At 39.3% G+C, this 14,431-nt stretch overlaps 1 protein-coding gene across 16 annotated transcripts in view; it reads left to right on the top strand.

Annotated features, from left to right (window-relative positions):
• LIMCH1 (LIM and calponin homology domains 1) overlaps nucleotides 1-14,431 on the top strand; it is a 307,532-nt gene that overhangs the window by 110,904 nt on the left and 182,197 nt on the right. For all 16 annotated transcript variants that reach the window (XM_064487129.1, XM_064487127.1, XM_064487128.1 and 13 more), the window contains exon 2: nucleotides 14,267-14,337. In XM_064487129.1, the coding sequence (XP_064343199.1) occupies nucleotides 14,267-14,337 (71 nt within the window). The remainder of the gene's footprint in view (nucleotides 1-14,266; nucleotides 14,338-14,431) is intronic.

Genomic DNA, 14,431 nt, shown 5'->3' with positions numbered 1-14,431 from the left:
CCAGCAATTAAAAAAAAGAAAGAACAGAGCTGTTGATTGTGGAAACAGCATTAGTCTTCCCTTTCTTCCTCTCACAAACAACAGCTTTCTGTGTCAATCAGCAGCAAATAGCAACTGGTCTGCTTTGCAACTTCTAGTTATTACCTCCCGAGCAGTGTAGTCAAGACTCCCCTTTGGATGGTTTGTGTCCTTATGTTGGAAGTGGAGTGTTTTTTCCATTTGTCCTCTAAAAGGTTATCACAATCTGGTTAATTGCCTGCAAATTTATCTAGTTAAAAATTGTATTACTGTGCACTAGAATGGATTGGGGACAATTACTAGCTTCGCTGTAATTGTTGGCTCTCCCATAAGGGGAGGAGGAAATATGTTTTCAAATTCAGGACTAGAGAGTGTACAGATTTCAAGAACCATAGCTAGGAAATATTTAGAACAAAAGTAAGCTTTTTATATCTGATGTTAAATGCTTGGAAAAGGCCTATTCTTTGGATTATTACTGCACCAATTTTCAGGAATTTGGTGGAGACCTTTTGCTTTTGCTTTCTAATTGCCTACTCATAGCCAGGAATCAGAAACAATTATCTGAAAGGACAATAGATTTATGTCATCATAGTAGTTGTGTTGTGGGAGAGTAGGTTCTTGCCTCACACAGGAAATTCAAGAGCAAGTCACGGTGAAGCGAAAGCAAGTTTATTCAGAGAGATACTCTGTGGAAAGAGAGTGGTCTGTCTCACTCAGAAGGGAAAACAGCTTAGGAGATACACACTCCAGAAACAGAATGGGGGCCATCTCAGAATGGGGAAAAGCCGAGAGGTGTGGAGTGTTCAGTTTAAAGTAAAAGCGGATGCAGACTCCATAGACAGTGCAGGCCATCTCAGAAGGCAGGAGAGAGAGCAGCCATGACGTGTGGGGCTGTTAGGTTTTATGGGATGGATAATTTCATATGCTGATTATTCCAGCTACTTGGGAAAGGGGCAAGGATTTCCAGGAAACTTCCCTGCTTACTTTTTGACCTTCTACAGTCATCCTTGGAACTGTCCTGCTGCCTGTGGGTGTGCCACAAGGCTCAAGGTCTACTGGGAGTTGAATCTTCCGCCATCTCAGTTCTCACCAGTTTGTCTTGTCCTCAGTTGCTGTGTCACTTCTTCAGTGGTTGTGCCCTGCCCCCTGGCCTCCCACTTCAGTTGTATCTTTCTATTGATTATTGATTAATTATATATATATTGACTATAAATCATTTATTTATTATATATTATAAAGTTACATATTATAAAAATATATTGACTAAGTATTCGATTGACTATGAACAAGAATGTATGCAAGTTTAGAAACACTTATATAGTTGTTTCTCTTTGTTTTCAATTATTATTTGATAATTCTCCAATCATGGATATTGTAATATATTTAAAACACCACATTTAAGTTAACTGTTAGCCTCCTACTGTATGTGTAATACAGATTGCGAGTTCGCGGCGGTGACCTGGAGCCAGCGCATACGGCTCAGGAGGGAAGGCCGTGCGTTTCCTCCTCACTCTGCGCAGGGACATCAGCTGAGCTTGAAATCAGCCTTGGCGGAGGGAGTAGTTCTACCACCGAGATGGGTAAATCCTACACGTCAGGGCTCTTCTCCCCTCCCCACCTCTTGAGAACCAGTTGTTAGGCATTTGGCAGCATACCCTTGGCTCTAGCCATCTTGCAGAACGGCTTGATTATAAGGGGTTTTAAAAATATGACCAAGGTCCTTTTAGAGCACATCACATGTTCCAACAACAACGCAGTTACCTTTTTATTCCCCTTTCCCTTTTTTTCTCTCTCTAGTCTCTTAATGAGGTTACCTCTAGTTAATGAGGTTTCTTAAGATGGTAGGTGGCTGTTGTTGGTTTTGTTTTGTTTTTGGTTAAACATGGATCGCACCTACTAGGTTTATAACAAATAGCCTTGTTTTTTCTTTAATTTACCTGGGGTAGTGCAGCATTATACTGTTTTCTTATGTTTTTTGGTGACACGCTGAAGACAGGACTCCTTCCTTGCTGATGTGGACGGCGCTTGTGGAGGAAACGTTGTAAAGAGAGCTAAATACAGTGCTGGAGCAATGTTCACTGCCTTGGAAACCAAGATGGCGCTGTTTCCTCACTGGTGGCAGCTGCCACATCGCGGCGTCAGTGGCCCAGTGATGAATGGCAGTTTAGTGGGCTGGGATCACCACCTGATGCCTCCATCACAAAGCAGCCAAAAGAACAGATTTCCTGCCATAATCCATTATTTGTAAGTCTAAAGAACCAGAGGGAGATAAGTAGGGAAATACTCTGCTGTAGAAATGCTTACTAATGGTCTCAAATGAGGCATCTTGTCTTCCTTCCTTCCAGTCCCCTCCACTCCCCATTGGGGAGATTTATTCTTTATCCTATAGGGGATCAAGTTGTATATAGCATTATTTTCATTGAATTCTTGGGATATATGTAATGATTTTTTAGATACAGAGATTAAAATCCAGCAACATCACAGAGATTGTTACTATTTCATCCCCATGGTGTTGACTGAATTGACAATATATGGGCAGACGTTTTGACATTTCTCTGGATTTGGGGATTTATTTTCTTATTACACATTTTGAGAAAGAGGCACGTTGAAGACAGAAGGTGGCATAGGCGGTGGGATGTCAGACCTTCATTTACAACTCAGCTTAAGATACGGGAAAATCAGCAGGGACACCGGCATGTTTAGGCAGCATAGCCTTCTGGTTAGGAACGTGGGTTGGGAACCAGATTGCCCAGCTTGGAGTTTTGGCTCTGCCACCTACTGTATGAAACTGGACCAATTACTTAATGGTCTTAGTAGCACAATTATGGAAAACCACATAAATTCCTAGCTTAGTTAATTATTTAAGGTGAACAGTCTTGGAATCACTAACTCAAGAAGTAGATCAAATCAAGAAGTAGAATTTTGTCACCCTGGAGGCCCATCCTGGGTTCCCTCCCGCTGATAATTCCTTCTCTCCTGAACATCACTCTTCTTGTTTTATGTGATCTCTTCCTTGCTTTTCTCCGTAGTTGTGTTGCCCAAGTCATACCAACTTTTAAAAGGACAGGCTGTTTGAAGTGTGATCATCCCATCTGTGTAATGAACATTTCACCATGTTCTGTTTTCATTTGGTAATCTGATAACTTGTTTGGGTGAATTTTAGTAGTTTTCTAACTTGACTTTGATGTGTTTTAAAATACCAAGTACTGACGAAATACAACAGTTTTGTGGTTACTTTGAAACCTTAGCTAAAGTTTATTCAGTTATTAGAATATCAAATGGTGAAATTGATCAGTTCTTCAGACAGCTCTACAACTGTCACAGGACTGTGTGTACTTGGCGCAGCCTCTAGTTCCCATACTTTGCCCCAAATCAGAAAGCCAAACTTTGCCCCCAACTTCCTTCCCATCCTCAGGACTAATGTCATGTTGATTTGATGGCCGGCAAGAGCCATTTCTGTGTTGTGAGCAGGTGAGAGAGTGGGTTAAATATAAATGAGATGACTGATGGTGAACTGGTAAGTGACTGTCGTCAATGAAAACAAATAGGAGAAAGTGCTCCTAGAAACAGATGAAGGGGCACTGGACAGGTTTTTAACCTGAGTACTTCCCTGGACTGCTGAATGAATTTCAGCCCTATCTAGCTCCAGACAACATTTTATTATGAATATTTTGAAATGTAACAGTTGTTAACATTTTTTATATCTTATTACATACATACATACACATATTCACATCCCTATTGTTTTCCAACCTTTTCAAAATAAATTACAGACATCAGACCCCTTTTCCCCTAAGTACTTTACTGTACATCTCCAAGGTATAAGAACATTCTTCTGCATTTCCACAATGCCATTGTCACTCTGCATAAAGTGAAATAATGCCCCAGTATTATCAAATAACCAGTATATATTCAAATTTCCCATTGTGCCCAAAATATCATCTATAAATCTTCTTTTAAATTAGGGTTTCATTAAGGCACATACAATGCAATTTGTTGTCATGTCTCTTAAGTTTCCTATTCAGGGTAGGAATTCTCCCCTTTTTGTTATGACACTAGCTTCTTGGAGATCAATTTTCTTATAAAAATGTGTCATTTTCTGGATTTGCCCAATTGTTTCCTCATGGTCTCATTTAATCCAGACAGTGTATATCGGAGTCCGTCGCATCGTGTGATTTTGTACCCAGCTCTTGCAATGCAGATCCATCTGTGAAGCAGCAAATCTGCCTCAGCTGTCCTCACTGTCTCTTGAGCGATATTTCTGAACAAAAATTGCAACCACCTGATTTAGACTCTCCAATGTGGGTTTTTTCCTCTCCTTAGATACGAAGCTTGGGGACAAAATAGTGATAGCACTTCCAATCAGCAGGAAATGTCCACTCATTAATTTCTAACCTTTCATAACCTTGTAAAACAGGCTCCTACAGTCACCTTTTAAAGATTATGGGGCAGGCTCAGAGAAATCAAGCCATTTGTCCAGTGGCACGTAGCTCCTAAGTGTCAGACCTGAAATTTGGATCCAGAGGTTTTATGTTTCACTGTGCTGGGAGCTGGATGACAGTTCCCTACACTGATTTGTCAAAATCAACAGCGAATTGAAGTATTTATTTAAGGAGCAACATGATACCGAGGTCAAAATAACACTGGCGGAAGCTATCTCTGCTCCCTGAAGTGGAGACAACGGATTTAGCCCAGAGGCACTCTGCAAGCCCATTTTCTCTCCGGCTTCTTCTTTGTCTTTGCTCTCAAGTCAATCACTATACTTTATGTTATGTTAAAGCTCACTCTGAGTGTCTCCAGTCTTTCTTTACCGGGTCTGTTCTGTCCCTCTGTAAGGTGAGAACAGCCTGAGGATGTGCAAACCCACTTGCTGCTGAACCCACTCGCACGTTCCTGGGCTGCCCTGTTTTCTGTAATCTAGAGCACACAGTGGCTCAGTCAGGATTTAACACTCCCAGGGTTCTTTTAAGCATTTCTTGTATTTTTAATTAGATTTTTTTTTTCAGTGGAGTCTGTCAATCTGGGGCTATAAACAGCGCCTTCTGGTTTTCTGATGACATGATGAAAATATAAATGGATTCTGCAGATTGCATTTTATTATCCTCAACATTAACCACTCAGAGCTAGTACTGGAGAGGATGTGGTCTGGTAACATTGATTAAATAACCTTAGGCTTGGACTTCTGTGCTGTTTCTTTGCCAACCCAAACTGAATAGATATAAGAAGCTAGTGTTGTTAAAGAGAGGGTAGCAATGTAACTGCCATAAGAATACGCGCCTTCAGAAGGCAGTGGGGTGGGGCAGTGACGTTCTGGCCTGGGTGAAGGGAGGCCTGGTTCTAGACTCATCCTTGCTGATAGCTAGCTTGTGACCTCGAGCAAGTCACTTAATTTTCAGGACATTATTTTTTCTTATCTGTAAAATGAAGAGGTGGTATATGTAACTTGGACTCATTCTGATGTAGTGAGAAGGGACACAGGATGGATCTATAAAAAGATCTCTGGATGCTGTGTGGGAGATGCTTGTGGAGGGACCAGAGAGGAAGCAGAGGGACCACAAAGGTGGCTGGTGCAGTTTTTTAGCTGAGAGGTGATAGAGGCTTGGACTAGTGTGGTAGTGTATAGACAGGGGGAAAAGGATGGATCTAAAATACATCTTGGCAGGGGGAGGATATAGCTCAGTGGTAGACAGCATGCCTAGCATGCATGAGGTCCTGGGTTCAATACCCAGTACCTCCATTAAATAAAAAAATACATAAATAAACCTAATTACCCCCCCCAATACAATACATTTGGAGAGAGGAACATTGTTCTTCTTGATGGTTTGAATGTGTCTGTATGTCACTAGCGATGGAAGATGGTGGTACCATTCATTGATATGGAGAAGACCAGAAGTGGAACAGCTTGGATCAGAGGACAGACATAACGAATTTTGTTTTGATCTTGTTAAGTGTGAAATATTTATTAGGTACCCAAGTGGAGATGTTGAGTAAGAAATTGGATATTTGATTCTGGACTTCAGGAAAGAAGGGTCAACATAGAAAATGAATGACATAGGAACATAGACAATGCCACACAGAAAAACGTATGAGGTGTCAAATGCAAGATAAAGGCAAGATATTTAAACTCATAAACATGGATGAGTTATGTGAATGGATGTGAGATATTTAAAGACCCATACATGTAAATGAATGATTGTGAGATATTTAAAGACCTGGGACTTCTCAGGGAAGAGGAGTGTGTGGCTAGAGGGAGAACAAAGGAAAAGTGAAGAAAAGGAGAAAAAGAATCATATTTTACACTTAGGAAATGAATGCAGTAGAATTACCTAAGGCAACAGAGAAAGGAGTATTTACTGAATGAGACAGAAGGAAAACCAGGAGTGTCTGGCAGTGGGGGGGCCTTGGAGAAGCAAGTGGTCTGAAAAGGAAGGAGTGGTTGACTGTCATGCTGCGGAGACTGATTGAGATCAGATGAGAAACTGTCTGTTGGATCAGACAGTGTGGCAGTATTAGGATTGAAGAGGAGAACCAGTAAAGCATGGCATCATTTTAAGATCAGGAAGGAGAGATCTGCAAAAAGAGTACTGGAAGAAGAGAAATCAAGAATGAGATCCATGGCAATTCCAGCATTGTTGTCAATATTGACAGTGACACTTACTGAGCTCTCACTGTGGGTCAGGCACTGTAGGAAGGGTTTGACTTTCATTTACTCTTATGCAGTCCATTGGTTCTTCATGCATTTGGAGGAGGTACAGTTGTCACTTTGTAGGTGGGGAAGCTGAGTCTTGGTGGAAGTTCCTTAATCTGCATATGATCTAGCTTGTGCTGGTGGGGCTCAGAGTCAGATTTTAAGTCGACTCTTAACCCTTTAAGAATCTTCAGTGAATTCAAAGAGGACAGGTGGCTGAGCTATGATGAGAAGAGTAACAGGTACAGGCTTGCATATTCGGACTCTGGAAGGAAGGAGAAAAACAGGACGGTGGCTGACGGGGCTGGATTGAATTAGGGTTTTCAGGAAAAGAGGGAAATCGTTTTGCTATCAGCAGAGAGATGAAGGATGCTGTGGAGCGAGGGGTAAGGTTGAGATGAAGGTAGCACCTGGGGATAGGAAGGGATGGGATTCAGAGCCTTGCTAGAGGAAAAAGAAAGTGCATTTCTTTATTTTGAGCTAGCAGGAAAAGATGAAAAGATATGTGTAGAGGTGGAATCTTAAGGAATGTGTGTGGGGCCAGGGGTGATGGTGCTAAAGGAAAGTCTGGCTGAATGGTCTCAGTCTCACTGTGATTCCAAAAGCAAGGTCCTTGGCTGTAAAACGGGGATAGCTGAGTCCATGAGGAAGTCATTCTGGGACCATCCCTTCAGGAATGAGGAGTTCATGGGAAATGGGGAGAATAATTGCCAAAGAACCTTTCCCTTGCCCCATCTTCTGCGATGTCTCTGTTGTTTCAGGTTCAGCTACAACCCACAGTTCTGACATACAGGTCCTTTACCAGGTGGGCTATGCCTACTGTGGCACTTACCTCCTCCCTGCCTCTCCCTGTTCTCAGCCCTTAGGACTTCTCCTCTTTGCTCAAATAAACCTTAGTGCAGGTCTTCACGTCCGCCTGGTGCCCTGCTTCCTCGCCTTCCTTTGAGGACTCCTTTCTAAGTTTCTTAACCTCCCTGTGCCTAGGTTTCCTTGACTTTAAAACAGGAACAATAATAATCCCACCTCATAGGGCTGTTATGAGGATTGAATAAATTAATATGTGGCAAATGCTTAGGACAGAGAGAGCATAAGGAAATTGCTATTTAAATATAAACTATTATCATTCAGCTATTTCTTTAGTTGTACAATTTGTGTTGATTACGTGCTCCATGCTCTTGTCCATTTTTTCCCTCCAACACCAACTACTGTTTTGTCATGTTTTATCTTTCCCCCTGGATTGTGGGTTCTTACTGGGTAGGGTCCAGATCTTGTTATTTTTGGTCTCACTCACATCTACCTCTTGCACTGCCTGGCCTGAAGTAGGCACTTGGTAGGTGATTGATCGGTTGATTGCTAATTCTGGCTTAGATGAGTATGATTTAAGACGGTTTATGAAGAGTTTCTGTAGAATTTTGATTTGATTTTTCTAGCAACACTATTACGGAGATGGAAATAGCAGTGGGTTTATTTTTCAGTAAGTGTGAAAAATAAGAGCGATTCTGTTCTGCTTCATTTTACAATTTAGGTATAAAAATTTTCAGAAATGTTCTTTTTGTTAAATAAGTTAAGTGTGATCAGAAGAGAAGTGAAGATAATGAGCTGCAAATAATCTTCTCCAGTGAATTAAAGAGTGTGACTTTCATTTACTGTTGATAGATGGAAGTCAAACCTTCTGAAAAGCATACCTGTTTTTGAACAATTTAGAGAAAATGTCCTTGTCTTTCAAAAGTTAAATGAAAGTATAGTAAATTATGTATTTTTTTCAACTGCTTCAATACAGGGACCATTATTTTGTCAGCCAATAGAATCTCTTCTTAAGATCATAATAGTAGGGTTTCCAACATTTATTGAAAATCGTCTTCAGACCTGCAGTTTATTAGTGGACTGACTTTGTCCACCAGATTGCTTAAAAAAAAAAAAACAAACTAAAGATTAATGAAAATATTTCTGAAGTACAATTTGTATAAATTGGTAGTGATCAGGCTGAGAGACATATTCTTGGTAGTCTTTGTTCTTGGCGATTACTTAGTAACAATGGTGACAAAGTAATTAGCAAAGTGTTGCATTATGATATATAATGTGTCACATTATAAACACATCATAAAAATGTTACCATAAAATTGTGTGGGTTTTCTTTATTAGACTGGTTTTCTAAAAGTCCTCCATATTTCAGTTTTTTGAATGGTTTAGAGCTGTGCCATTGATAGACAAACTCAGAGACTATAGGAAGGAAATCAAATACAGATGAGCTTATCACTCAGTAGTTACTAGCATAAAATAGCGTGATGATACATCATGAGGTCCTCTTGCTTCTGCTTTTGGTTTGATTGCTAAGGTAGAAGAAAGGTTTTGTTTTCCTTAAGAGCATTAAGGCTTTGGTAAATTATCCATTCACTGACTATTTTAATCTGACATAGCATGCCCCTCCAACAGATGGAGGAATGAGAGTGAATTAATCCTAAACCATTAAGTAGGGGAAACAAATCTGATATTGGGCTTTCCTGAAAGACATATAGGGCATAGTTGGTGATGTAATTGTCAGCACAAATACTTCTGAGGACCCCCATGAATGGGGGAGATGTATGCAAGTTCATTATGTCCACTCTTAAAATCATGGTGGTATCCAATAGTGTTGTCCATGCACTCCTAGCAGCTGTTTTTTTTTTTTCACTTTGAATATCTTTAGAAAACTGTAGGAACTTTTGCTTTTACTATAAATGGGATGGGGAAGTATTTGGGAGAGGGGAGTTGAGTGGAGTAGTGACTTGATCTAGCTTGACAGGATTACCCTGGTTGCTGCGTTGAGGGTAGATGGAAGGGAGACAAGGATGGAGGCAGTGAGCCAGTTAAGAGAGACTCCCATCTAGGTGTTAGGATGATAATGGCTTGAAATTGAACTAAGGTGTTAGAGTGGAGGCAGTGAGAAGTGTGTGGATTCTGCTAAATTCTGAAGGGTGAAGCAACAGGATTTGTTGGTGGGTATGACTGGGTATGAAAGATCGGGGTCAGGCATGACTCAGCTGAACAACTGCAAGGGTAGAGTTGTAGGACTAATTGATCACATGGGTGAGCATCAGCAAGGTGTGGAGAGCCGGATTTGGAGGCATGGTAAAGTGCTCTCGACATTTCATGCTGCTCTTCCCATTAGCCCCTGAATGCTCCTGAACCGGGGCTCTCTCCCCACCCACCCCACGTCCCTGATCTCCACTGCAGATCCTCTTTAAGAGCTCTACTGATCTTCCCATCCTGTTCTGCGCTCTTGGAGAGTGATCATGAGCTGATGGTTTGGCCAGTGTCTTATCTGGAAGGTTACCTAGAATCCTCCATCAGTAGGGATCCAGGTGGGAAGGTTAGTGCAGTCTCGCAGCCTGTTTTCATTTCTCCTGCTCATGGACTGTTGGGAATGGTGGGTGATTCTTGACAACTATTTTATTTCTTGGTTTTTTGTTTTTGTTTTTATGTTTTCATAGCAATGGCTTATGCTGTTACAAAGGGAATAGTAGTTAGCAGTCTTTATAGTTAAAATATACAATATGTGACCCTGTGAATGTATCGTAATGATGTTGCTGAGAGGGATCGTTGAGACAGGTCATCCAGAATCCTGATTCCAGTGGAAGGTCCTCCCTTTCTGATTCTGAACTGCTGGCTCAGTTTAGTATGCAAGGTCAGTGCTTTGCAAAATTTACTTCGTGTGTGAATCACATGGGGATCTTTTTTAAACGGCTGTCTAAGTAGGTCTTGGAGAGGGTGGGAGGACTGAGAGCCTGTATGTCTTACATTAATTCCAGGTGAAGATGCTGTGCTGCTGCTGCTGGTCTGAGGACTGCACTTTTAAGTGGCATAGTCCTTGTTGAGTTTCTGGAGTCTGTTTAGCTGTTGACCCTCCTAACAAACATCCAGGTACCTCTACACTGAATAACCTGGGCTTGGAAGAATGGATAGCATTTGGACCAGTAGAGAGCAGTGTGAAGGCTGTGCTAGAGAGGCTGGAAGAAGGCAGAGCAGGAGGAACAGAGGTGGAAATGAGCACCTGCCTTCAAATGCATGGCGCATCCTCCCACCTCCAGGATTAGGAGCCTACAAAATTGAATTTTATCAGGCTACAGCTTAATTAGCAGGGTGGCCTTGGACTATTAAATTGACTCAAAATTTTTTAGTGGTTGTGCCTCACATGCAAGATGATTTTTGAATAGTACATGGGGATTTTAGTTGGTCCATGGGTCACCAATATTTTCATATAATCTTAATAGTTACCTTACCGTCTGTTTACAGTAGGAGTTTAGATATCTGCTTTCCTCACCCGTCTGTGAGCTTTCTGCATGCAGCGGCCACGTCTCATTCGTGTTTCTCTCGCTAGGCCCTGCTCATTATCACTCAGGAAATGGACAGAGGCCTGGCTTAACTTAGCCAGAGATTCTGTAAGAGATGTAGCTAAACTATCCTGGGTTCTCAATGTTAGCACCATTTACACTAGACTGTAATACTTTTAACAAAAATGTAAAGACCTGAAAAAAATATTTTCAAAACTTTCTAATCACTTCTTGGTGAATAGAGTTTAGTTTTACAGAGAATATTAGTAATGTTTTGAGAAGATAAATCAGGACTAATAGATTCAGGAGAGAAAATGCTATAGTTTTTAAAGTCTGTGGTGAAAGTTTTAGCTTTTTAAAGGCTTTCTTTATTCTTTGATTCCTTTCTTAATTTTTTATTTTGGGGGAAAAGCTAAATATTTGCAAACTGTAAGGAACTACCTTTTATCTATTTTCTCTCCTTCCCTCAAATAAAAATGAGAGAATATTAACAAAGGAATATTTTTGAGGCCATGTGTTATATTGGCTTGTGAATTGCCTTTCTAGTGGGAGTGGTCATCAGGTTGTTTTATAATAGAACTTGAACTTCGATTTACAAGGAAGAGTTGGGAACACTTAGTTCCCTTAGACTGCTCTTTTAAAAAACCCAAAAAACCTTGTTTGGTTTTTTTGATGATTAAAATAATATGTATTAATTGGAGAAAGTTTTAGGAAAATAGGGAAATTTTTAAAGAAGAAAATACAAATCACATCTGATTCCCACCATGAAGAGATAAGATGTTGGCGTATTTCCTCCCACTCTCTCTCTGTCTATATATGTGTGTATGTGTGTGTGTGTATTTGTATCATAATGTCTTTGGTTTTGGAATCAGGGTAATGCTGCCCTAATAGAATGAATTGGGAAATATTCCTTCTCTTCAGTTGTCTGGAAGAGTGTGCAGAATTGCATTCTTTCTTTCTTATTTGCTATCATTTACCAGTTAAGCCTTCTGGGCCTGGTGTTCTCTTTTGGGACGGTTATCTATTTCATCATTGAGTGAACTTTGGTTGTATGTGTCTAGGAATTTATTCAGTTCATCTAAGTTGGTGAATTTATTGGCACAGACTTATTTATAGCATTCCCTCATTATTCTTTTAATGTCTACAGAATTGTAATCATATCCTGTCTTCCCTGATGTGTGTCTTTCTTTTTTGGCTAAAAACCAAAGGTTATCAATTTTATTGATCTCCAAGAAACAGCTTTTGGTTTAATTGATTTTTTTTTCTATTGCTTTTTTGTTTTCTTTTGATTGATTTCAATTCTGATATATTTTTTCCTTTTTTTTTTTTACTTACTTTGGGCTTAATTTTCTTAAGGTGGGAGCAGAATTCATTGATTTGAGATCTTTTTTTCTGATACAGGTGTTTTGTGCTATACATTTCCCCCACATACTGCTTTAGCATCTTTCTATACATTTTATATTGCCATATTCTTTCACTACAAATTACACTCTATTCTTTTGATTTCTCCTTTGATCAATAGGTTGTTTAGAATTGTATTACTTAGTTTAAAATGTTGGGGATTTTTTTCGGAGACATTTCTGTTGTTAATTTCTAATTTAATCCCTTTGTAGTCAGATAACATGCTTTTTATGAACTGAATTCTTTAAGTTTGTGGAACTTGTTTTCTGACCCAGAAATTGGTCTATTTCAATAAATGTTCACAGTGAACTTTATTCTGTCAGTTAAGTCAATTTGGTTGATAGTGTTACACAGGTCTTCTTTATCGTAACTGATTTTCTGTCTGCTTGTTCTATTAGTTATTGAAGAAGGGTATTAAATCTCTTACTCCAGTTGTGAATTTGTCTATTTCTTCTTGCAGATCTATCTGTTTTGGCTATGTGTCTGGAATCTTTTTTTAAAAATTAGGTGTAAAAATGTTTAGGATTGTTATGTCCTCCTGCCGACCTAAACCCTTTGTGAAGTGACTTGTAAAGTGATTGTAAAGTGACTTTCTCTGTCCAGGTATTATTCTTGGTTCTAGATGTTTCTTAGTCTGATATTAATATAACTACTTTAGCTTTCTTTTGATTAGTGTTAGCATGGCGCATCTTGTTTTGTTCTTCTATTTTTAATCTATTCATATCTTTATGTTTAAAGTGCACTTCTGGTAGGTATTACATAGTTGGGGTGTTGCTTTTTAATCTAATCTGATGATCACTGTGTTTTAATTGAGGATATTCACACCATTTATATTTAATGTTCTGATTGATATGGTTGGGTTTAAGTTGACAGTATTGCTATTTGATTTCTGTTTATTCCATCTGTTCTGTGTACCCTTACTTTTTTTCTTTTTTTTTTTTTTTTTTTGTTAGAGTATTTTTTATGATTCCATTTAATCTCCTTCCTTGGCTTATTAGTATTTTAAAGTTTTGCTATTTTAGAGGTTGACTTAGAATTCATAGCATGCATGCCTACCTAGTATATTGTTGATGTTCAATAAATACTTACTGAATGAACAAATGAATGCCCTGGTGCCCAGACCAAAGGGCTCCTAAGAACCAGAGGACACAGCGCACTTCATTCTTTCCCACCTTTTATTTTTCTTTTTCACACCATGTTATTATGGATATTGGCTTTATTCTTCCTGTCTTGATGTTAGTCTTTTGAGGTTAGAGGTCTGAGTCTGCTTCTGAAGGCTTTTTTTTTTTTTTAAAGAGATATTTCAGATGGTTAGGGAATAACTTGTATCACCTTAACTCAACAATGTTTATTTGGGGGGAAGATAATCGGGTTTATTTATTTGTTTATTTATTATTCTTGTTTTAGTGGTGGTATTGGGGATTGAACCCAAGACCTCGTGCATGCTAAGCACGTACTCTACCGTACTGTCCCCCTCTGCAGGCTTTTTTGAAAGCGTGGGTTGTATCCTCAGGATGAAAGAGGCCATAGCCTTGACTTACCATGGCCAAACCCCAAAAGTAACATCCTTATCAGGAAGAACAGATATTTTATAAGATATTAGATAGGAAAAAAAGCTTCAAAGAAATGGTCTAAATTTAAGATTAGCTAATCTAAGCAAAGCTACACATGGAAAGGAAATTCAGACCTAACAGATTTTCTCCATCCTTGGAATGTCACCAGTTTTATTTCAAGGCTCTTAAATATTTAAAAAAAAAAAAAAAGGAAGAAAGAAAGAAAGAAAGATCATTGAGCTTCCTGATTAAAAAAATAAAAATTTATGCCTTGTTTTTCTTTTTTTCTTTTCCAGCAAGTAACTGGCAGAAGTTTTGGTGATAAAGATTTTCGGACAGGGTTAGAAAATGGAATCCTTCTCTGCGAGTAAGTATAGCCTATATTCAGTTGGTTTTATTTAAGAAAAATCATGAATGGTGTTCAGTTGGTTTATAAAACTTCCGGTATTTTGTTTGAATTT

Source organism: Camelus dromedarius, chromosome 1 (genome assembly GCF_036321535.1).
Source record: "Camelus dromedarius isolate mCamDro1 chromosome 1, mCamDro1.pat, whole genome shotgun sequence".
Classification (NCBI taxonomy): domain Eukaryota; kingdom Metazoa; phylum Chordata; class Mammalia; order Artiodactyla; family Camelidae; genus Camelus; species Camelus dromedarius.
The sequence above is the reverse complement of the archived record's forward strand: the minus strand, read 5'-3'. Positions and strand labels throughout refer to the sequence as shown.